At 36.9% G+C, this 24,977-nt stretch overlaps 1 protein-coding gene across 1 annotated transcript in view; it reads right to left on the bottom strand.

The window, feature by feature from the left end:
• Nucleotides 1-8,293: 8,293 nt before the first annotated feature.
• LOC130711947 (phospholipid-transporting ATPase 3-like) overlaps nt 8,294-24,977 on the bottom strand; it is a 31,129-nt gene continuing 14,445 nt past the window's right edge. The window contains exons 8-27 of the mRNA XM_057561740.1: nt 23,091-23,197; nt 22,790-22,855; nt 21,143-21,264; nt 20,312-20,402; nt 20,146-20,223; nt 19,936-20,052; nt 19,267-19,413; nt 19,083-19,187; nt 15,055-15,197; nt 13,023-13,124; nt 12,876-12,939; nt 12,275-12,487; nt 11,519-11,684; nt 11,337-11,416; nt 11,017-11,256; nt 10,274-10,495; nt 10,025-10,192; nt 9,493-9,855; nt 9,281-9,387; nt 8,294-8,851 (exon numbers count right to left, since the gene is read on the bottom strand). Coding sequence (XP_057417723.1) covers nt 8,551-8,851; nt 9,281-9,387; nt 9,493-9,855; nt 10,025-10,192; nt 10,274-10,495; nt 11,017-11,256; nt 11,337-11,416; nt 11,519-11,684; nt 12,275-12,487; nt 12,876-12,939; nt 13,023-13,124; nt 15,055-15,197; nt 19,083-19,187; nt 19,267-19,413; nt 19,936-20,052; nt 20,146-20,223; nt 20,312-20,402; nt 21,143-21,264; nt 22,790-22,855; nt 23,091-23,197 — 3,002 coding nt within the window. The 3' untranslated portion in view covers nt 8,294-8,550. The remainder of the gene's footprint in view (nt 8,852-9,280; nt 9,388-9,492; nt 9,856-10,024; nt 10,193-10,273; nt 10,496-11,016; nt 11,257-11,336; nt 11,417-11,518; nt 11,685-12,274; nt 12,488-12,875; nt 12,940-13,022; nt 13,125-15,054; nt 15,198-19,082; nt 19,188-19,266; nt 19,414-19,935; nt 20,053-20,145; nt 20,224-20,311; nt 20,403-21,142; nt 21,265-22,789; nt 22,856-23,090; nt 23,198-24,977) is intronic.

Genomic DNA, 24,977 nt, shown 5'->3' on the forward strand with positions numbered 1-24,977 from the left:
TAGCCGGAAAGGTGATGTTTGTCAGCTAGTAGGTGGCGATAGACTTAGGCTACTTTTCAGATATGAGACAATTGGGAAATATGATGTTGATGGCTTGTACTTTTCCCTTGTTGGTCAGCGTGCCTTTAGCTGAAGTAAACTAGTCTTCACGTGGTCTGATTTGAATATAAGTCAATTGGTTGCCTTTTGATTTGAATGTAGGGAAACTAGTTGCAATCTAACTTTAACTTTGGCGCTCAAAATTTGTCTTCAATAAATCTGACTGATGATGTGGCATTGGACGGTCATAGACTTGAGTCTTGACTGGGAATCAGTTTCCTTGCCAAACATTCTTGTAACTTCTGAAGCTTTTCTTTTTGTGATGATTGAACGTTGAAGCATATAACATAGATTCAGTTTCTCCTGAAATTCAAATGTTATAATAAGTTTAATTTTCAATGAAACTTCTTCTATAAAATTGTTATGATCAAAACAAGATTTTAAAAACGTTATGATGTGTTTGAACTTAACAACACATAGCTCTCATGCTTCGAGCTCGGTGTCTTGTGGACTTGTGGACTGGGCGAGGGGCCTCGCCAAGGGCTGCCCGCCTCGTGGCGGTCACGTAAGTTCAGAGTAGGGCCTCCCCCGCTAGGCCCAACTGGCCCAATAGGAGTAGTTAAACTCACAAGGCCCAGCCCCTAGCCTATAAATAGGGAGTGGTTACCACATGTAAGGGACTTTTGGCTCATTTGATCAATAACAAACTTCAATTCAGTTATTTTCTCTCTCTAAGCGGTTACATTCTCTCTCTAGGCAGTTATGCATCCTTCTCTCTAGATTCTCTCTCTTGTGCAATCCCTTCACTCTAGGTACTATACCCTATCTCTATGTTCTTGGCTGGAACAGATATGATAATTACATGCTATGATAAGACCTATTGAACCTAAGTATCTATTCTTATATACTTTATCTGTTGTCTGTATTATCTACATTATTTTGTCAGTTGACCCTCGCGTCTTGCCTTGTTTGTATTGTTTGTGTTTGGGCGGTCGGCAAATTGCCAGACGATCAACAACTGGTTCGAGATGATTCATCGCTTGGGGAGATCCAGAGCGGGAAGACTACTACTAAGCCTTACGATGAGGACCCGGACTACACATGTGATTAGATGAGGGGCGATGATAGTGGTGTAGGGTAAGGGCGTTTAGAGTCTGCTGATTTTGGGTGTCGTTGTCATAGCTCTGACTAGTCGTGTCTGTACTTTTGGGGTAGGGTAGGTTCCCGACATTTTGCTTTTTGTGTGGTTCGTTGTATGGGAATCACAGGGAGTAGTCGGACGTTAGGAGGTTTGGAGGAGGCCATTTTGGGCTGACTCTCTCACACATACCTTGTATTTATAACTGCACTTGTTTCACTTCACCTTGGTTATTGAACTTGTACCTTTTGCCTTCTGATGACCGGGATTTTGTCTTGTTTTTAAGGTCTTTTCGTTGTAAGTTTTGAGTCTTTTTCTTGTGTCTCATGTAGTGTTCCATGCATTCTCATGCATTTTTACCTTTAATTGTATTTTCATTGTATTTTTACTTTGTTTTGGTAATTTTGTAGTTTTATAGGGACCTTTCTTGCATTTTAAGTAGGTTTAGGAGTTGCATGACTTTTCTACTTGAATTGAGGGTCCATTGTGCTAATAGACTCTTGAGTTCCTTGATATTTTCCCAAGCTTTGTTCCCAAGCAACCAGGTCTGAAATTGATGAAATAAGAAGGTCAAAAGGCTTGGAGAATTGAAGGGAGGCTTAAAGAGGAGTTAAGAAGAAGATCAAGAGGCTTTCCAGTGTGTGTTGGGCGCCTGAGCATGCTTGATGGGCGCCTGAGCATCAATTGAAGCTGAAGTTTCTGTTTTCTTAATTGAATTGGCGCCTGAGCATGCTCAGGGAGCGCCTGAGCATGCTTAAAGGGTGCCTGAGTGCCCGACACAGCAGAAACTTGCCCAATTTTCCTATAAATAGGTTTTTAGTTGTTTTGTTTCATATCTTTTGTAATCATTCCATACTTTACATAAGTTTAGAGGGAGAGGAGCTTCTAGGAGAGTGAGAGAGGGCTTCCAATCTTGTAATCCAGGTTCTTAGCCAAGCAAGCCCAAGCATGGCTTGCTTGGCTAATCTCTCTTCTATTCCTTTGGTGTTCTTTGTAAAACTTTTCATATTTGAGTTATAATCTTAAGTTCTTTCCCACATGCTCTTATTCTTTCCTTGAGTCCCATTTTCTGAATTTCAATCTAAGCTTGAATGCATGCTTGCTTTATGCTTTTCTATAATCAGAATGGAAGTTTGTTTTAGATTAGGGAACTGATTTGGGATTACCCCTTCTATGCTTGCTACTAGGAATTGAAGAAGGGTTAGGGTTTGTTGGCCTGAACATTGAATGCTTTATGCTTCAAACAAATGTTTAAGTATACAAGGAATTGGGCTTATCTTTTGGTTTGAAAGAATTATCTATGCGAGACATCGATAGGTAGTTGCCTAGGCTATAACATCAAAGAGGAATTCATAAGTCCATGTGCATAGGATGATGTGCTTAAAATTGATTAGTTGAGCAAGAACCCAGAGTAATTCAATCTTTGTTTCCTTTCTGAATTTATGTTTACGTTTTCCTTATTACTACTTCGATGTATCATTTTCTCAATAAAACAAATCTTTCAAACTCAAGGCTTAAACTGAGCTTTCACTCACAATCCCTGTGGTTCGATATATAAAACCGAGTGAATTCCGTACACTTGCAGATTTCCCAACACCTTCGGGCTTACTTTAGCACTGTGAGGGTTGGTTATATATTATGTTATGTCATGCAGGTATTGCGTGCTTTGTTTTAAAAAGGAAAAGAAAAAGAAAAAATTACTTGCACTTTTCGCATATAGTTTGTGGACAGGTTACTATTGTGGCACCCGAAAGTCGGGATGTTACAGAAAAGGAGAAATTCAAAAGGAACAATACCAGTTTGCCAGGAGAAACCCAAACGAAACCCACACTCCCTCATCTCCTTTCTCTTCTTTTCAACAGATCTGCCATGCAATTCTCACAGCCAAAAGACCACCGCTCAACAACTCCATCACCCTCCCCATGAACCTTTCTGCAATGAGTGTGTTAGCAATTGGGGCACTCGAACCCAAGTACCCTAAAGCCTCAAGAACAACCTCGAGACTGTGAATTAGTGGACCTGATTCATGGTGGAGGAGCAGAGGTCAATGGGTATCGATTTCGGTTTGTGAAGATCCAGCAGTGGTAAAGTTTGGGGTTTAGCTTGAAGAGGGAACCTTCTACTTTTTCTCTCTGACCCATAAATCCCAATTATCTCCCTCTTTTCCTCTCTAATTATAGGTTCTTTACTATGGATGCTAGGGGCGGATCTGATGGTCTGGGTGAGGATAGGGCTAGGTGGTGGTTGAAAGTTGGGATTTTAAGATATGGGTTGAATCTCTTGGTTGTAAGAAGAAGAAAGTGTAACAGAGGAGGAAGAGCTGAAGATGAACGATGGGGAGAGGAGATAAGATGGAGATGAACGACGAAGGATGAGGAGAGGAGTTGAGATGAACCCAGATTTAATTAGGGATTAATCATTTAGTTTCTTATACTATTTGTTTTATTTATTTAATATTTTGTTTTATTCTGTCAGAACCACGTTATTAGTAGACAACACATCAGCGAATTCCGTATGAAATTGGACCGTAAATTGACGGAGTGATTCAATTTTCACAAATTAAAACTTGAGGGACCAAAATCGCTTGTTTTAAACATGAGGGAGACAAATTGCACAATGGTGAAAAATGAGGGAGTAAATGTGCAATTAAGCATTTTCCAAAATCTAAGATTTTCAAAAGATTCCCTTCCCCCTAAGGTAATCTTTCTCAGAAAGTCTCGATCCTCAATAGCAACAGTAGCTCAGACCTCATGTCAGATCCTACTTGCTAACACTCCTAAACACTTTCGATAGAATAATCAATTCTCATCATAATTGAACAAATATGACAAGCAATATACATGCATATTATTCAACTAATCAATCATCAATATCAATAAACATCTTAATAGCATTCTTCAACAACATCAACAATTCAATCAAGCATGTGTCATTATCATTTCATATCATCATCACAAGCAATCATCGACACTTCAGTATTTAGCATATAGCTAGTAATGGTAAAGTTGCCCTTACCTTAGGCGTTTTCCTTCCTAAGCTGCTACTCCGACCCGATCACATATTTGTTTTCTGTGTCGGCTTGCTACCTTCCATTATGTAGCTCCGATGAAAAGTGCTTCATTTCTTCGTATGCTTCACAAGTACATTTAACGCAATCACTAACTGAGTTAACCCACTAACTCAAAGTATGCAACTATGACTTCAGGAAATTGACTCGATTAACCATGCAAACACAAGTTAAAACAATTCCAATTCTAATTCTACAATCTTTCATCTCATAGATCAATTCACTAATCGTCATCAACCAAGAACTATCCAAAGTCATAGTTTGATCATCGCCTATCCATCTAGGGTCTAACTAGTAATAGCTCATCAAGTCTAGATCCAATGTTCAAATAGCAAGCAACACATCAATCCTATGGTTCCACACCGTTGAAAAGGATTATTAAGATTCTCTAACATTGAATCTATTGACTTAGTCTATCTTTACTTTGAGTAATCATGTGGATCAACTAATTAATGGCCTCACAAATATAGGTACCATTCCATAATCGTCGACTTCCATACTCATGTACTATTATCATGGACGGTCAAAGTCAACACCTGAAACAATAAATGGTAACTTCTAGATTCTCTTAAGTCACACGCCGAAGATTCTACACCAAGACTTCAACACAAACAAAAGATATTCAAATATTCACTTTCCATATTCAATCTTCAAGAAATTAAGTTCTCATCCCCGATTAATCACTTAACCACAACAAGGTCATCGAACTTCAAAGGATTCAAATCTTAATTCTCTACAATCGTGTAACAAAACTTTAGACTTCTCCAAACTCAAGGTTTTCCCATCTCTTTCCAAAAACAACCTTTGCACTCAAAGGACAGATTTTGTTAAAACGATCATCAAGTGCACAACAACTTTGGTGAATTTTTAAATACATCAAATACACTCAGAAAATCTAATATTTTTAAAATCTAATATTTTTATCATGTGATCATCTACATGTTTTGTAAATCCCTGTAAATATTCACTTAGAAATTCAAAGTAAAAAATTCATGAAAAATCCAGGAATAGCAGCAGATCGGGCTTACTGGCAGCCGGACCGTCGCTTGCCAAAAGTCCATATCTCGAGCTACAGGACTCGGAATGACCTGAAACCGGAGGGAAACTTCCGATAATTGAAAGAGCTACAATATAGCTCAGGCCAAACAAACCCAAAATCACTTTTCTTCACGGTAACTACAACAACAAATCTCGGCCAAATGGTCATTATTTGCAAAGTTTATTTTTTCTTCCAAAACACTTATCAAAGAGCTAGATCTAGCAAAACTACTTAGAAAGGCAACACTTGGTTCCACCCAAAATCACTCCTAGAAAAGTTGTTTTCCAAAACTTCAACTTTTCAAAAAACAAACTGGATGGTCAGAAAGAGTAAAATGCCAAGAAGAACTTCAACAAAAGCAACCATGGCAAAAGCTCATTTCAAAATCACTTTTCAAACCAAATCTTCAACCAAATCAAAAATATATTATATCACAAGATGGATCTAAGCAAGGTTTACTCTCACTCAAAACCTCTTTTCATGCACAAACCAACAAAACAATATAGATCTAAGCTTTCAAAGGTAAATAAACCATCAAAATATACTTTCAAGCCCATCAACTCAAAGCTTGGGGCCAAAACTCACCTTAGATCTCAAAAACTTCAACAGAAAAGGAATGAAGATGAAGAGAGAGTGAAGTCTTCAACCGTCTCCAAAACCTTTAACAGAAAATGGTTGAATAGTAAAGAAGCATGGAGCCTTCTTACCCACATGTCTTGGACATGTGTCCCTCCACAAGAGGTTGACATATCTCCATGTGGGTCCCTCTTCCGATGGAAATAACTTTAGAGCCCACAAATATCTTGGAGCAACCTGCTCCAAGACCGATCAATACGTTTTTTACCCGAAATTTTTCCCTAGCGGAGGAATTTTTTATTTTATAAATGCATTTGTTTTCTTAATTGGAATCGTTTGGTGATTCCCGGATTCTCAAACCGGGGTCCTGAACTTTCCGGATCGTGCCCGGAAGTCATCTTTGGGCATTTTTAGTTGACGAGAAAAACCTTCATCGTGTTTCTAAAGCTAAACCCTATCAATATTTGTCAAAAGTTCCAGAATCGAGCATACATTCACAATCAAAACCCCACTGAGTCTTATTCCCGCTCCGATTAAGAATCAGAGCCTAATTAGTATTTTTACGGCGAGAAATCGCCTTTTGAATAATCCAAATTGTGATCAGGTTGTGAATATGATTCAGACTTGGCATTTGAAGTGGCTAAAAACTTTGTATGTATAGATATATAAGGTTCTTACATCGTCTTGCTTGCAAGCTATAACACAATTCTTACAAACACCCTTACGCCAACATTGAAACTCAGGAATAAGTCTGAAATTTATAATTATATGATTTTTGAATATCCAGGTCTTACAGTATCACTTCCTAAATCACATAGTCATCAACTGATACGGTCATCCCCACCTGAGTTAGAAGCAAAGTCATAAAACACGATTAGGAAAGTCAAACATAAAACAGAAGTCATAAGCCCCGTCACTACATTCAAGTTGTCGTCAATACTCTCTCTCTATCTCAATAAAGCCTATTCCTCCTCTATCTCACTAGGCGTGCGCTCCCAGGTCACAAGGACCTCTCGCGCGAAAGTCTCATATGGGTTAAACTTTGCCTAATAAACTCGAGCATCACCACCGGTCCTACGTGGTTTGGGAACTTCCTTCCGAACTGGCATTCTAAGATGAGGACCTCTAATCATTGGGACATCCATTGAAATCTTTGGCTCTATGGTGAGGTCAGCTACAAATACATCAATAGGAGGTGTAGGGGAGTTGTGAGTTCCGCATTAGCATAGTAGTGGTGTACTAGATAACGGGGTGTCATGTAGAAAGTAAAGCTCTAGGAAATGATACAGGGTAACCAAGGTCTGAAGAATCTGGACGACGATACCAAAAAGAGAACAAACCGGCTTATGTGCATATGCAAGTGGTTGGGTCAATCATCAAGCCCTCATGAGTGATAAAGTCAGCAAGTATACTCTCCATGGGATAATTCGCCATCGCTCTTCTACCTGTCAATGTCTAAAAACAAGGGTGCAAGGATGAGCCAAAGAATAAGTAGAGCCTACACAACCATATAAATCATCAAGACATAAATCATGCGAACTCCTTACATTCAATCAATACTCATGTCTCATACCTCAAATCCTGCAAAACATCAGACACATCAAGTAAACATATAAGAATATGTAAGATGCAATGCATGCCCCACTTTCACAATGTTGTTATTCTTCTGCTCAAAAGATGTAAACGACACCCATTCATACATGTGAATGTTGGGCCTATTGGCTATAATTAGCCACTTTTCTTCATAACGCTGCTCGGGAATTTAGGTACCAACTTTGGCCACTTTCTTTACCGAGCAATGATTACCCTATTGGTTTTTAGTCAAGACGACGCAACCGCTCATGACCTTCCAACTATGGTTAACCCTCTCCGGGCGGCATCATTATAAAATCATTGTCACTTAAAATTTATGTTTTTTATATGTAAAATTAATTTTATTCTCTTCATATACGTAAAAAATTATATAGATTTAAAAAAAAATCATGTGTGCAATAAACAAATATGAACGGATCCCTCATGCATCGCACGGGTAAAAATACTAGTTGGATAATAAAATAACATTCAAATTCTTATTCAGAATAACGATAGCGTATGGAGTATCAAAATTTTATAAGAACTTCATTTGTGAAGTTTTAAACTAAACCAACCCGATTTTAATCGAATCAGTTGGTTCAAATTTGCCGAATTTTTTAAAATAACTGAATCAAATCAAACCGGTTAAGATTCTATTTTACCCAGAGCCAGTATCAACTCAATCATGAACACTCATAGCGTTAGTATCCAAAGTAAAGTTGATCCCTTTTCCAGGGTAAAACAACAAAGTAAAATGTTCTCGTAAGATTCAACACTATACTGTACATAAACTTCAAAAGTCGGACATCGCAATACCAATTATTCAGTTCATCCAATACAAATGCAAAGTACTGAACTCCTGTGATCAACTGAAAATGAAATAAAATAAAATAAACCTCACATTTCAGAAATATGGCTGTATTACCAACTATCGTGGAATGTACATCTGAAAATCCTGGAAAACTGCTCTATTTCCCCCAAAAGAAATATAAGACAAGACATCCTAAACAATAATCACAAAAATTTAATGACACATTCTAATTTTACAGAATTCCTAGGGCTGGCTCTCAAAATGGAAAACCAAATCACTAATGTCATGTACAAACATCCTACTCCAAATTACTTATGTTGCCCAATCTTGGGCCGAGATTTCATGCTAGCTCTTCTTGCAACGTCCCAAGCCTTTGGTGGTGCATATACTCCAAGCTGTGCAGCGAAAAATGACTCGTACCCAGGTGAATCAAAAGCAAACCCGGTGTGCTTTGATATCTCACGAGGGAGTTGAGATATAGCATAGCTCCTTGCCTCAGCTGGCGTAAGCTGACTCTCCAGCAGTTGTGCCCGGCCAGTGTTATCAAGCTCATGCCTATGAATTTCTTGAATAATCTGATAATCATAGGGGAAAAACCATCTTTGAACCCTGTAAACAGATGCAATAAATACAGAGATCACCAATCTATGATATAATGTAGTTGAGAAATATTAGCTACTTTAGAAACTACAAAGCTGCTATCTGTTGCAGCCACACAAGCAAATAACGCAAGATTCTAGCTTAAATTCAGGATGTTCACCAGTTGATTTATAAAAATGTTACATGACCAATACATGCTGAGGCCCATGAGAGACCATGTATTACGCTCCAGAATATGACTCAACTTTAATATTTCAATAAAATCAGTTTCAGGTGAATGTGAGCATAAAATTTCCAAGACAATTTTGTTATTTGTGTATCTTCATCTTTAGGTTCTATAATCAACTAATGCAGCACATCAGCATATACTATTTTCTCCATCAATATCACAGATAGTTTAAAATAATACAAGAGTTATATTATTAATCTGAACCTTACCCTTGGTAAACAAAGTCACAGAAAAGTGCAGAAACAGGAACTAGTAGCAGTGTGAGGTAGAAATAGAGGGTACTCATCAAGACATATATGACAAAATAAATATTCTCCTGCAGACAAATGAAAAAGAAATTAACAGTATTCTAGGAGTCATAAGGGAAGTGTCAGTTTATTTTTCAGCACACAACACCCACACAGAGAATGACGGAATTCACCTGTCGATCATAAGGAGTGGAAATCCCTGAATATATAAAAATAAAAAGAAACCAAGCTAATATACTTCCACCAACACTAATATAGTGCCATCTTGTGATTGAATTACAAATCAAAAGTAGACGCAAGTTGACGGTTACTACGACGCATGTGAAGGCCATTGTACTGACATCCCAGAGTCCAAATATCTTTCCTGCTGAGTTTTTCGCACTTAAATTTGACGTACTCACATAATAGTAGAATATGAGAGACTGGTACACAGAAAAAAAGGCCCATATAGCCACAACTTTCCATTTGAAGAAAACATTTTTTATTCCCTCCATGTATAGCTCAGGATACTTCTTGGATAGAGATGCACTGACATCCTGGCAAAGGCACAACTAACAAATCAAAGGATGCCATCCATAAAGGAAAAATGTATTATAACTGTGTAGCATAAGTCAAGGATACAAGCAAATAGAACGTATTCCCATAGATAAAATAGTCCCTTCAAAAAGAAAATGCAATCTCAAGTTGTTGGAGAGGATACGGTACCTTGTCAAATAGTCCAACAATGATCACAGGAAGTGCCGTGAAAATAACATTATATAATGACTGAAACCAATCATCATAAAATCTTTGACCAGAGAACCCAGTTTGAAAAGTAAACCAAAACTGAGTAAGAGTAAATGTGAGATTCTTGTAAAAGAAGTATATCACCACCTGCCATAACCAATTTTCAAGTGTCAACAAATAAAAAGCTACTCAAGTGAAAATACTGAATAGTTTGCATAATCATGAAACCTTGCATATTCGCAGATATGACCACCGGCCATGAACAAGAAGCAAATCTGCAAGGTAACGGAACTGTGCAATGGCAAAATCACTAGCCATCACAGCTTGCATTCCCTCCATTCCACTTATGCCAACACCAACATGAGCTGCTTGAATCATGCTTACATCATTGGCTCCATCACCAATACTAAGAGTTATTTTTTTTGCACCTTTCTTAACCATACTTGTGACCTGTAAGTAAGCACAGTGATAAGTGAATGGATATAGGAAAAATTTCATAAGCCAAATAGCACCAAATTCCACTACGCACCCAAACTAATCAGACCATAAATTGAATCAAGAGATTTCTTGAAACATAAACTCTAAAGATATACATGAAGAATGCAAAACAACCAATTATCCGAAAAGTATAAGTTGTTAGGTAAAGGCCACATGTATGGTTTTATATTATATTTCCAACATGTCCCCCCCTCACACAAGAGTCCACTTGGGCTAAAAGTGTGGACAATGCACAGCCCAATCTACAATGTGCTGAAATTAAACTTCTTTTTATTAGAAGAATTGGGGGCAGCAAGGATCGAACTCTAGACCGCTTGGTCATAGAGGCTCTGATACCATGTCAAACAACCAATTATCCCAAAAGCTTAAGCTGTTAATTAAAGGCCACATGAATGGTTTTAAATTATATTTCCAACAAAGAACAAGTCTACACAAAAATAAGTCAATAGCATGTCACTGAAACTGAGTTTTACCTGCGCTTTCTGTAAAGGAGAAACTCGGCAGCAAACAACAGCATGACAATTCAAACTAAAATTCAGCAGCATCACTCTTAAACTTGGATCCAATGCATACATTAGACACTTTCCATCAATTACAAGTGCCAGTTTTGGTCCAGATAAGGAGTGAAAATAGCTCTGTGCTTCCTCAAGGCACCTTTTCAGTTCTTTTTTCACTTCTTCCTTAATAAATCGTGCAATCTCCACTTGGTCACCCTAAAGAAATTTCAAAATGATGTAACTATTATCGCTCGAAACATAAGAGTAAAACATGGAAGGAAAAAGGTGAAGCTTACCCTGTCTTCAACTTCTCTAATTGCATCAGTTTCTGAACTGATAACAAATTGCTTCATCTCATTGTTTATTAAATTGCATGCTGTAGTACGAGGGTGGAAACAAGATATAAATAGTAATTAAACTATTAGGTTAAAAAAGATCAGAATATAAAAAAAACAGCTATAATTCAAAACAAACTCACCATAGGCTATGTTAATTGCTGTTTCAACCTTGTCCCCTGTTAGAACCCAAATTTTAATACCAGCTCTTTGAAGAGTTTCAATGCAAGCAGGCACTCCTTCTTGAAGCTTGTCTTCTATTGCAGTGCTACCAATTAAAACGAGATCTTTTTCTATGAGTTCTGCCACCTGTATTGTATCTAAAGGCATCAATAAGAATCAAATTATTCATATTAGTATCTTTGCAGTAAATCTGGACCTAACCTTGACTTGATCAGGGACAAGATTGCATCACAACTATTTCCTAAAAGAACTGCTTGTCATCATTTTTTTCTACAAATAACTACCATCCAGCAGTTACTCTTGATGTTTCCTATGCTTGCTAGTGCACACCTTCAGAAAAGGGTGCCATAACTGGCTTACGGGGCAAAAGATCTTACCAGTTCCGAGGTTCTCCTCATGTAATCTCTCTGGAGGATTTTCCTCTCACCAGTCACCATCCATAGATGGTTATCCTATCCTTGCTAAGCTACAACAACTAGTGAGATTGTTTGATATACATCATGTGTCCTGCCCATTGGAGAAATATATTGATATTTCTCCCAATAAAGTCAACCATTTACCTACATCTTTGTTTGCTTTAATTTATATCATCACCAAAACAATAGTTACTCGTAAAACCTAGCTACTTATTGACACAAGCTATTCCAAAAAGATAAATCATTTAATGCTAAATTTGTATAGAGAGCTACCACGGCCCACGCTATGATAAATTGTACCTCATCTAATTTCTTTTCACGATCATGTAGAGAAGACTTGGCCTGGATAAACTTCTCATTCCAGCTTTCATAAACATCAGGATGCAATTCTCTGTAGGCCAGGCATAATGTACGTAGTCCAGAGGATCCAAATTGTTCTAGATGCTCCCTAGTGATTTTCTTGATATCATTACTACCATCAGCTAGTCTCTCGTAGATTACATTATCAGCACCCTGTGAAAAGCAAGAACCTTTGAAGCTGTCATCTTAGCCAAATATGTCAAGTAACCAATTATCCCAAAAGCTTAAGCTGTTGGGTAAAGGCACATGAATGGTTTTATATTATTATTTCCAACACGCTCCCACACACGAGCCGTTTGGGCTTGAAGCGTGGAGAAAGCACGGACCCACCTACCATGTGCTTTAATTCATTTTTTATTAGAAGAATTGGGGGCGGCAAGGATCAAACTCTAGACCACTTGGTCATAGAGGCTATGATATTATGTCAAGTAATCAATTATACCAAAAGCTTAAAGGCCACGTGAGTGGTTTTATATTATTATTTCTAACAAAACCCATGCAACTTGTTTAATTGTAGGGAGAACCCACAAGAAATTATTACCTTACAGTATAGTACAAGCCTTCCATCTGGATAACGACAAACAACAGACTGACGCTTCCTTGTACTATTAGGGGAACAAAGATTATAAGTATGGTTACTTAAGAAAATATTAAAACCTCAAAACCACGCACATAGGAGGATGGTTACCTATTAAACTCGAGCACATTTAAAATCTCATAAGATACATCTTGAACTTTACCCATCTTCTCTACATGAGATTCACGAACATATATCATGGTTGGTGTGCGCCTAGCAAAGAATCAAACAGATTAGCATCAACTCAAACTGAAATAACCCCAATATCAAGCAGTTCCATTGAAAACCCGGCAGCCTACATTAACCAGATTTGGGTAATGTACCAGATAAGGATATGAGTATGAGATATGGGATTTTGGAATAAATAAATAAATAAAACAAAGGTACAAATAAGTCATTATGAACTAGTCACGCGCACGAAGAGAGAGAGAGAGAGAGAGAGAGAGAGAGAGAGAGAGAGAGAGAGAGAGAGAGAGAGAGAGTTGTATGATCAAGTGAGCAGTAATACAAATATAGTTATGAAGAGATTTTTAATTCAAATTACACAGTTGTAGGCAGTAATATGTAAGGAATCACTTGCATACAGAACACTTGCACCGCTAGCTTCCTGCCATTATGTCACTTAGAAGTAGTGTGATTGCGAATACTAATTTTTAGACGGAATATTTGTATTCATTTTTTCGTTTTTTTCTTCATGTGGTAAACCATGTTGATATTGTAAGATTATTAGGATGAATGTATTTCCTATTTTAAATTCTTGTTGCTCTATAAATTAGTGCTTGTAACTGAATACAGCAATATACATTTGATAGACTATTTTTGGTTCTTCCAAGTTGGTAACAGAGCTCCCAATCGTGGGGTCTCTGCTTCCTTTCATTGCAGACCTTTTCTCCTTCATTATGGATGACCATGGGTAGCCTTCATTGCACCTTTTCTCCAAGATTCAGCATTTTTATAAACACACACACAAACACATATACATGGGTTTCTTATAATACTTCCACTACATTTTGTGAGGGAGTACAATAGCAATTAACACCTTTTCTTTTGGACGAAAAGTATTTGTTTTGTTCTTAAAAATAATATCTCCTACTGGTTAATAAGTAATTAAACTCCCTCCCTCCCTCCTTCCCCCCCCCCCCTCTCTCTCTCTCCCCTATCTCGGAACCGTGTCTACAATTGCAGCTCCAATATATCTACCTCCAATCCAGTCTAACACCCATCAACTGATGTTGATTTCATTTGTTCGGTCACATGTATATTTAGTGTTTTTATTTTTTATAGATTGGTTTCTAACATATCTAACTCCAACAGTACCCACCAACTGTAATTCTTGTACCAATCAACCTGGAGATTTGAAAAAAGCTTCAGAGTGGAGATTTCAGAAAAGTTTACGAATTTACTAATTTAGTTACTACATGATAAACTGAAAGCAATGTATGTCTAAGGTGATTAACAGGGGGACGATCTTGAAGAGGGAAATCCTCCTGATATTGTGTTTTTATTTCACAGGGCTATGATCTTGAAAGGGGAAAGTTTCTATTCCTCCTACACAGGCTTCGAATTTGGCAAAGAAAATCAAGTACGAGCTTTGAAACTGGTTTGATGTGGATGATGGATTCAGTTTGTGTATACAGATGAAAGACATGAGACAGACAAATTTTAGCGTGAAAAGTGAGACAGACAAATTTTATATCTCACTAACTAATTTATTTGTGATGGATTCATTTTATTATAACAAATTTAGATGAAAGACATGAGACAGACAAATTTTAGCGTGAAAATCTAGATGACAGACATTTCTTCAAAAATGAATCCATCACAAATTTGTAGATTTCAAATATCTATCATAAATGATTCTCCATGTGTATAGATGAAATACATGAGACAGAGACATAATATAAATGAATCCATCACAACATGCCTTATAACAAATTTAGATGAAAGACATGAGACAGGCAAATTTTACTGTGAAAATATATTATGCATAGATCAGGCTGAACTGAAATTTTGGACAGGATCTCCATTCTCATTAAAAGAAAAAATGAGTTTGTACTCTGTAACACAACTGGCCCCAGCCCAAGTCATTCACAGTTCAATTCTTAACCATGCTAAAGTTATAACATAAGTTTGAATTTTGAACCTGTAGAAGAAGAAACCAAAGTGCTTCGCAGCAATAACCAAAGCAGACTCATCAGGTGATGCAGCTTGATACCTGATCTTCTCAGGGGACTCATCGCCCTCAGGAAGTACAGTATGACATATAGCAAGGCATCTGAAGAATTCCTAAAAATAACAAGAAAAAACGAATATTAATTTGTCTTATATAACATACTAAACAAAGGTAAAAATGCACCATCTGCATTCATGGGATGACAAAACAGCAACTTTACGCTTATTGACAACCTTGACCAAAAGAGACACATGATTGAACAATGTGATTCAACGTCTTCTCAAAAATGGAGGATCTAGATTGTTCCAAATGTATTTTAAAATTAGGCACATAAATCCTGTTTATTACATAATATATAGGAAGTGTACGTACAGCTAGGAACAGTGAACATGCATATGATGTAAAAAAGGCACAAGGATACAAGGTTTTAATGTTATAGGGTATGACCCGCTATAGTATAACAAATAAAATTAGAATGAACACATATATTTCTAACTTCTAAGAAAGTAAAAAACTTCTAAGTACCCAACTCATTCATACAAGGTGCTTTTTGGAACTCATAAGTTCATAACAGATGGTTATAGTTGAGAATCTTGTAGTTTCTAGGATACATATGAACCATGTTAAGAGTTAGGGTTGTGAGTTAGACGTACTGAGAGTGTATTGGTCTAGCCTATTATTAGAAATTGGGAGGCCTATACTCAACCACAAAAGCTAGCTCAAGAGTTGAGGTTTGCACTACCTTTATAAAGACTATCTATGCTCTATCTCTAACCAATCTGGGACTTCTAACACACCCCCTCACGTCCAGGACTGAACAACCTGGAACGTGGGATCAACAACAACGGGTGCCCCGAATATGGGAAGTCTCCACAACAAACAACAAATGTATCTAGGATAGGCTCTGATACCATATTAGAACTTGAATTTGATAAAATAATACTTGTATTTCATTGATCATATGTGACTGAAAACTACAATATATATAGACTAACAAATAGATAAAAAGAAACTAAATCTATCTAAACCTATCTCTCTTTAAATAGATATTATCTCTATTTAAATAGATACTGAACTAGAATAGATAAACAAATCTTAACTATATCTCTATGAGATAAGACTAATAATAAACCAATCTTAACAGATATTCAACACTCCCCCTCAAGCTAAAGTTTACTTAAGCTTGTAACAAATCTAACCCAAGAAGAAAATTATCTTAATAGATATCCCTTAATCATGACGGTCTTGACGAATCTCTGAATTGAATAACCTTTCAAACTTCTAGTAAATCCATGGCGGCAAAAGACAACTTCTCATACTTCAAATTGAATAATCTTTCGAACTTCTGCTAAATTCATGGGCAGGCAAGAGACAACTTCACATACTTGATCTGGCTGAAATTGATGCAAGACAAAAACCAACTCTTCTGAAGTGTCGTAGGGTAGCTGAGCCAGCAAACAAGGGCGAAAAACCAGCAACAATACGCCCGAAAACAAAACAAGGCTGAAGCAACAACTCACCAACAACAACCACACAGAAATAAAACATACTTGAGGTCGATCGATTGATGGCTTCTAAGACAAACAATGGTGTCAACTTTGACACAGACAACTCTCAAACATTAGAGAGTGGGCCAGCGCAACTCGCAACTGAAGCCCTAAAACCAAAACCAAACCAAACAGGGCCATTGCAACTCGCAGCTGAAGCCCTGAATCCAGAAAACCAAACAATCGAGACAAAACAAACGAAGGTGACACTGTCACCTTCAAAACCAAATTGCATAAAGCCAGCCAAGATCAATATAATAAGAGCATCTCGAACCATGAGACGCAAACTAAGAACTCAAACAGCAAGAAACATCGCAGATGAGAAAACACAGCAGACCCACGAACCAAACTGGAAGAGGAAGACCAGACGACCATTAACGGTGGCGCCACAACACGCGTCAAATAGAGGACCTTAAAAACCAAACCTGGCTGATACACAAAGAGGACCAGCGAGAACAATGCAGCGCAATACAATTAGATCCAACCAAACACTTCTTGAATACAACCTCCACCAAACCAGCAACAAGGATAACGATTGTCGGCGGTGGTTGACTGTGGTCTCTATTAGGATATTTAGCAATATCCAACACTTCCCCTCAAGCTATAGCATATAGTCATATGCATAGCTTGTAACAAATATAATTTCACACAAACGGAGAACACAATGTAAGGTCAATTCTCCACTTCAAGATAGAAAATATTTTCCTTTATCCTCACTTTGCAAATGAGATTCTGTTGAGGACTTCACGGTTTGCAATCTTGGAGTAACTTGGATACATGAACATTAACGGCATTCATCTACCGCAAAACATTGATAAAATCTCAGCCAACAACAATCACTCACTCCTATAAGTTCAATACTGTACTAGGATTTTGAAAATTCTCAAACAAATATTACTCCCAATGTCCTAGACTTGATGTCACAGAAACAACAAACTGACTAGAACCATCGAAAGGCATACTGTATAATCATGCAGGGATATGGACCAATAAAATCTATCTGATTCCAGAACCCAAAACGAAAGGAGAATTGTAGAACTCACAGGAGACACGTGGACAAGGTGCTACAGTCATGTGAATTCCACACAACTTGTCTCGTGATGAATCAATAATGCATGAAACCCACAGCATATATGAATTGATGAATCATGCAAGGCACCATTGGCATCCTACAATTATTTAATTAATGCTCACGCTTGCAGTGAAGAATTATTAAATCACTCCAATCAACAAGTCTTGAATCAATTCTCAAGATTCATTCCAATCACAAGACCACATTACTGAATCAGTACAATCACGAATTATTGACCACGCCGCAGGCCACACTAACAATTTGTATTCCAATCCTTATGCCGCAACAGATAAGTATGAACAGGAGGTACCGTGGCGTGGGAGAGAGAAAGATATTCATACCACAGATTCTCACCGAAACTCACCCACTCAAGGACCAACCTTGCTCAAGATACAGCGGCGGTGCTTCAGGGAAAAAGTGTAATTATAGATTACAGTGATAACCTCATCAATGTCAAATTTCCTCATCACAATCGAGAAACTGACATTTGAACAGAACCAGGAGAGCAGAATGAACCTTTTTGTGGAAGCGGCATCAGGAACGACGGCTGGGAAGGCGGCGTGTGGAAGGACGTTGACAGTGGCTGAACATTACTAGGGTTACTAGGGTTCCAAGACAAAGGGGACCATAATCAGAAAGAAACGAGGCCGTAAGAAACGGCTAAAACTAACAAGCGGAAGCAAAGTACAAAAAATAAATCCAAAGAGATTTGGAAAGTCACCATGAGGGGGCTCACAGGGGAGGAGCCCCCTCACAGCGGAGGGATCAAAACTAGCTCTGATACCAACTTGAATTTGATAAAATAATACTTGTATTTCATTGATCATATGTGACTGAAAACTACAATATATATAGACTAACAAATAGATAAAAAGAAACTAAATCTATCTAAACCTATCTCTCTTTAAATAGATATTATCTCTATTTAAATAGATACTGAACTAGAATAGATAAACAAATCTTAACTATATCTCTATGAGATAAGACTAATAATAAACCAATCTTAACAGATATTCAACACCTATATATACTTGTATCCCTTACTTTGTACTCGAAATTGTACTTCACTCTTAACATGGTATTACATATATCAGGGAGACTGCAATACCTATTAGAGCTTCCCAATCTCTCTCTCTCTCTCTCTCTCTCTCTCTCTCTCTCTCTCTCTCTCACTCTCACCTTTTAATTCTTTTCCAACTTTACGAACCAATAACTTTCATTTAGCACGCGGCAAGAAAGGATTTAAACAAACTGATTTGCCATTATAACGAACCTTTTTATGCAGCAAGGATCAAACTTATTAACCAAGTAACTCAAGACTTAGTTGGAAGAACAAACAGACTGCTATGGTTGACCCAAAGTAGAGAAAAATTATTTACCCTGCAGACATCAGGATTAGGCTCATTCCTCCAAGCTCCTCTCATAAGCCTAGCATCATCAAAATTAAAACCCCTCTCATGCGCAGCAGTGGGAGAGCTATTTTCCTGTTAAGAAATAATAAGACATCATAACTGATCTTTTGTTAGAGGATAAATCCTTTCTTACGATGCAAAAGTGTATTACCTCAATTTTCATGCCATTGCGCTCTGCTATTCCCCTCTCAATTTCAGTCACACCATTCCCATAGATTTCGCCTCCAATTGAACACTTGAAGAACTCCATTAAGTTTCTTGTTAGAGTCCCAGTTTTGTCAGAGAAAATGTACTCCACCTAACAAAATTAGCAAGTAATACTGTACACGTCAGAAATTTGAAAAGAAATATACAGAAATTCTTGACAAGTTATCGATATTTTAATCACAAATCTAAAAGAAGTACAAGACTCTATAAGTAACACCTTTATAAGAGACACTGCTTCTTATTCTTTTACAAACCTGTCTTTATATTAATTTCTTTTTCTTTTCACCCCCCCTCCCCCCTCAATCATTTGGAGCATAGCTTGTACCCAATTAGAAATTAAACAAGAAATATACAGAAATTCTTAAACATCACACATATGTTACTCACAAATCTATAAGAAGTATAAGTTACACCTTTAATAAGACAATGCTTCAAATATTTACATATTTCACAGTACAAAGCCGGCTTTTTTAGAAGGTCATTCTTATTATTTTACAAGCCTTTTTTTATATTGATTTCTTTTTCTTTTCAACCCCCCCCCCCCCCCACACACACACACATCATTTGAAGCATAGCTTGTACCCTGTCAATCAAATATGTGACAACAACTTACCTGCCCAAGTTCTTCATTCAGATTTGAAGTTCGAGCTAATGCAGGGGTATTGGTTTCACTATGGTACATGCACAAATCCTTGTTGATAAATTGAGTTGACTGAATAAATTTGATCATCTGATACAAAATACAAAATAAGTAACATTTCCTCTATACAGAGTTAAAAACATCAGATCATTTGTAGAGCAAACAAATGACTGTGACACAAACCTCTATGGAAACATAAAGTGAAATGGGGATGATTGTTGAGTATAGGGTGATAAGGGTAAACATAGTCAGAAGAAAAACCTGACAAAAGAAGACAGAATTAACAAATACTAAGAGGAAAACAAAGAATGGATGCGCTATTCATCTTTATGGAGTTTGTACACGGTACCAAAAATCTGTTTCTTGGATTGAATTGTGCTGAGCCTTCCTCTGATGAATCAAGATGTAAGTAAAAATATTTTTTGTTTACGAAGATAGCACTGCAATTTACACAAGTCCAATAATATCATTCAGAAATTATCTGGTCAGAATTTCATTTCTTTCCAATGCGGTACATAACTATATAAATAAAAACTAAATGAAAAATACGCCAACTTCCCACCATAACTATTACAATTATTACTTTCCACTCTATTATTACAATTATTACTTTATATTTACCATGGATTAATCATTACTAATTAAATTCTTAATAAAAAAATTGTAGATTCAGAAGCAAATACAAACATTAATAACAGTAATAATTAATCTTTTAATTATAATTAAAAATAAAAATTGTAGATTCAGGAGTAAACATTCACATTAATAATAACAGTAACAAAAATAATAAGGGTGTTTTGGGTAAACAACTTAAGCACTCATGGCAATATGCGCTTATCCCATAAGCGCTTATTCATAACCTAATTTGAGAATCTTATTGAAGTACACTGAAAATAGGTTATAGATAAGCATAAGCTCTTATTCATAAGCTCATAAGCTAATATGAAGAACTTATGAAAATAAGCTCAAAATAGCTTATAAGTAGGCCTTAAGCTATTTACATAAGCTCTCTCAAACACTTGAATAAGCGCTTATGCTATAAGATAAGAGGCCTAAATCTAATGCAGCCTTTAAACATAAACAACCCCAGCCCTCTCTTAACAGTGTGCTAAAACATAAACCCAGAAACATTTGCAACAGAATAGAAGCCGAACAGGATAACTTATTTTAATTAACACACCTGCCTATAGCTCCAATAAAACACATCATAAAGAGAGTAGCAAATAGAGCTAGTATGAGCTTATCAAGCTTCCTCTCCAATGTACTTCTTTTGGAAGGAACATTCATTGAATTCATCATCACCTGCAACGTTGTTCCAAATATCTGTTAAACACATGAACAATTACAAATGGAAAACATGCCAAAACAAGAAAGTGAAACAACAACAACAAAGTATCTTCAAAAAGAAAATGCAGACCAAGTTATTTTGAAACCTAAGTTAATCTACATTTAGAAAACAACTCAAACATCATGCCAGCAAGCATCACATTTAACATCAACAGATTAGTAACAAACTGAAGTGAAATAAATGGTAGTGACATATATAAAGTATGCTTCGCTTGTTCTCAGTTTTAATGTTCAGTGCTATGTTTTCAATAATAAATAACACTTGCTTTTATTCAGTTTCCTGTTCTCAACTTTGTCTAGTTCATTATGAAAGGTCCATGAAAAATCACAGAAGAAATACCTGTTCCAACCGAGGGTGAAAAAACTAAATACCCAGAAAAAGCAAATACAGACTGATCCTAAGCTAAATTTAACATCAAAAGATTAATAAGGAACTGAAGTGAAATAAAACCTGAGTCATAGTGACAATTTTAGAGGAGGGTGTTCAGTTAGTTTAGTATTTCATTTGCAATTGATAAGTTTTCATTTATTATTACAAAACAGTGACATTTTTTTTCTTTTATCAATATTTTGTGAGGGAAAGCAAGAAAAAAAAAGGGAACTCAGATTTATATTCAATTTTGAAAACAGGAAATTGAATGAAACTACGTGGTTTTTCATATTTACTAGTGAGAGCATATGCACTGAATATGAGAACAGAAAGCAAACCAAACACCCCCTGATTGGCCTGCAGGATCTAGCAGGGATCAATTACTTGATCCATGCCAAACTAGACCGCTGAGTGGAAAGCCTGCCCTAGAAGGAAGGAAGAGACTCTTTATGCCAGCATGGCAGTCAAGTAATTAGTAAAATAGAATAATTCTTTTAGGAGTAAACCAGGTTTACACGGAGAGGAAGGGAGGGCAGAGAGGAAGCCATGTTAGTCATGAAATTTGGACAGTGGACAGTGTTTTCTTCTCGATATAACTACTGTAATAGGAGGCTCTGGTGAGGTAAATTCAGCAGACTACTGACTGCAACTCTCTAATCTTAGTAAGAAAAATATTTGTTTTAATATATAGTGTTCTGTCACCTAACAAAATCAAATACTTAATCCATGATTCTAACCTAAGAAGGGTACTCCTACTTATAATTAAATAACCCGAATAAGATAACTTAACCTCTAAGAAATAAAGAAGATATCCTAACCAAAATAAAAGATAACATCCTAAAATACAATATTAGTTCCTAAAACAAAACATAGAATCCTAAATTAAAATAAACTAAATCCTAATATAATTAATCGTAACACCATCTGTGCTATACTATAATAACATTTCAAACAAGAGCAAAATAATAACAGTATGTCACTAGTACATTTGAAAAACCAATGCATTATTATACCACTACATGTTTATAGCTATTTTTTGATCAAATGTAGACAAAAGAAAACAAAATTAATAGAAGTATCAACATTAGTCATCAATTTATAACAGCAAACCTTTGTTTCAGGTCCTGTAAAAATAACAACCCCAACAATATACTCTGTATTCCTGAGACTGCACCCCTGAAAGGACAGGAGATTCAATAAGGCACTGCTAATCCACTTTCATAAACTGAGCAAACAAATTTCAGCATCAATAGATGGCGAAAAGCAATTTTATGTTTAAGCAAATCCAACTAAGTCAAAGAACTTAATCACCCACTCAAAATGCAACAATCATAGAAACTTTATGAATAAAGCCACAGTTTACAACGACAAAATATTCCAAATAGCATTAGGAGAAAAAAGCATAACATACTCGCAACAAAATTTGGTTTGGACTGAGGGGAAGCGTTTGCTTTTGAATTAAAAGGTTTCCAGTAAAGGTATACAATGAATTGTTTGGTTGCTCACATTGAATTTCACCTGCAAATAGTTACAAAACAACTTGTCAGAACTCAAAATAATTACATTTATCATTGAAATTGACAAGTCAATACCTAAGAATAAATGAGCGTTCCAGACTCGGAATAAATCCTTGAAAATTTTAAAATGAAAGACAATTATCTTTAAGAGTCATACATAAGTTCCAACAAGGACAATTTTAAGTAAGAAATTTCTATCAAAAAATAAGGAAAAGTTAACAGGACACATCAATATGTTATGACTTATGAGCATAAATTTACTACTGTCCTCGTAGATTCGCCTGCTTAAATCTAGTGGAGAACCATAAATTGAACATTTCCATCCACCATGATCCATAACACTTCTCGGCAGCCTAAATACACAACTGACCTGATGCTGGAGAATGATGGACATGAACATTTGAAACACAAATTGGAAAATTGTTAGTAAAAAGAAAATTGGAGAATATTGACTCTTTGGGTTAGGCCTAATTCTACCCCAAAAGCTAGCTTAGGAGTGTGGGTTTCTCTACCCTTTATAAGGACTATTTTAGCCAGATCTCTAATCAATATGAGACTTCAAAAGAGGAAGAAGCCTAGAGTGTGGAAATTGCAGGAATGAACGTGTGGTCCATATGGGTAGTCCCCATTAAACAGATCAAGGATAGGGTTTGATACCATCTTAGAATCTGGGTAGTCCCCATGAATGAGGAAGAAGCCTTCAAATACAACAGATCTTCGGAGAGGGGCAAGCGACATCTGAAGCCGCCATTTTCCGGAGCGGGTTCCATGGCTGTAATCGTGCGACTATTGGAAAAAAGAATGGCGGAAGAAACAGAGAGTCAGAGACGAGTCTTCTTCATAGTTGTAATGGGTGGCGAGCCCACTTCCACCGCCGGAACCTTCAGACCAAGGCATGTCCGCCAAGGCCAGACCAACTGGGGCCAAGTTTACGCTGACTGCACTGCATCGACCAAGATCTTCCGAGTTGAACCACTGGAATTGGGGGTGTGCATGGTCCCCAACACATCTAAAATGGCGAGGTTTAGAGAGTAGTGGTATCGAAATTCCACCACAGCAACGTTTATGAAATGGGAAAAAGGTATGCACATATTTTTTTTTGGTAGATTGGGCCAAGTGCAACATAGGACAAAAAAATGGGGTGTAGTTTTTATTGCTAAACTGCTTACTATCCAACTTAGTACAGCAATGAGGGATATTGCTGAAGACAAATTTCTGGGAGTATTGGGCCTCCAATTAAATTGGGACATCAAGAACCAGGAATTGTTTTCGCTAATAGCTTGGAGGTTTACCAAGTTTCAAATCTTACATTGTCCCAGGCTGCTGTTCCTAGTGGATTGGAATTCAGATTCTGGGACTTCAAAAGTACTGAGATCAACTGGCTGAGGTGGTGACTTGAACAGATTTGGAGGCTTTGCCTTGATAGGTTCACATGCTGGGAGATTTTTCAGTTACAACCTTATGAACCAATGTTATTTGAAAAGACATCCAATCAGTAGATTACTCCTCATTTGCATTGTCCTTTTAAGGTGATAAAAAGCTTGGGTTGGAAGGAGTGTGAAAAGGGTACTGGGTATGAAACTCGTTCTGCATATAAAAATGGTTTTGGGAATATTAGATTGGGGAGGCTTGTTTGTGAAGATTCTTCATTTTAATGAGTCATCTCCCATAATTAATGAACACCCATTACCTCCGAACTACCCAGTCATAAATTGATGGCTTTCCCCATAAACGATTCAACCCTGCAAGAAGAGTGTGTTTCATGTCCTTCATTCCCAATT

The sequence above is a fragment of the Lotus japonicus genome, chromosome 4 (genome assembly GCF_012489685.1).
Source record: "Lotus japonicus ecotype B-129 chromosome 4, LjGifu_v1.2".
Classification (NCBI taxonomy): Eukaryota; Viridiplantae; Streptophyta; class Magnoliopsida; order Fabales; family Fabaceae; genus Lotus; species Lotus japonicus.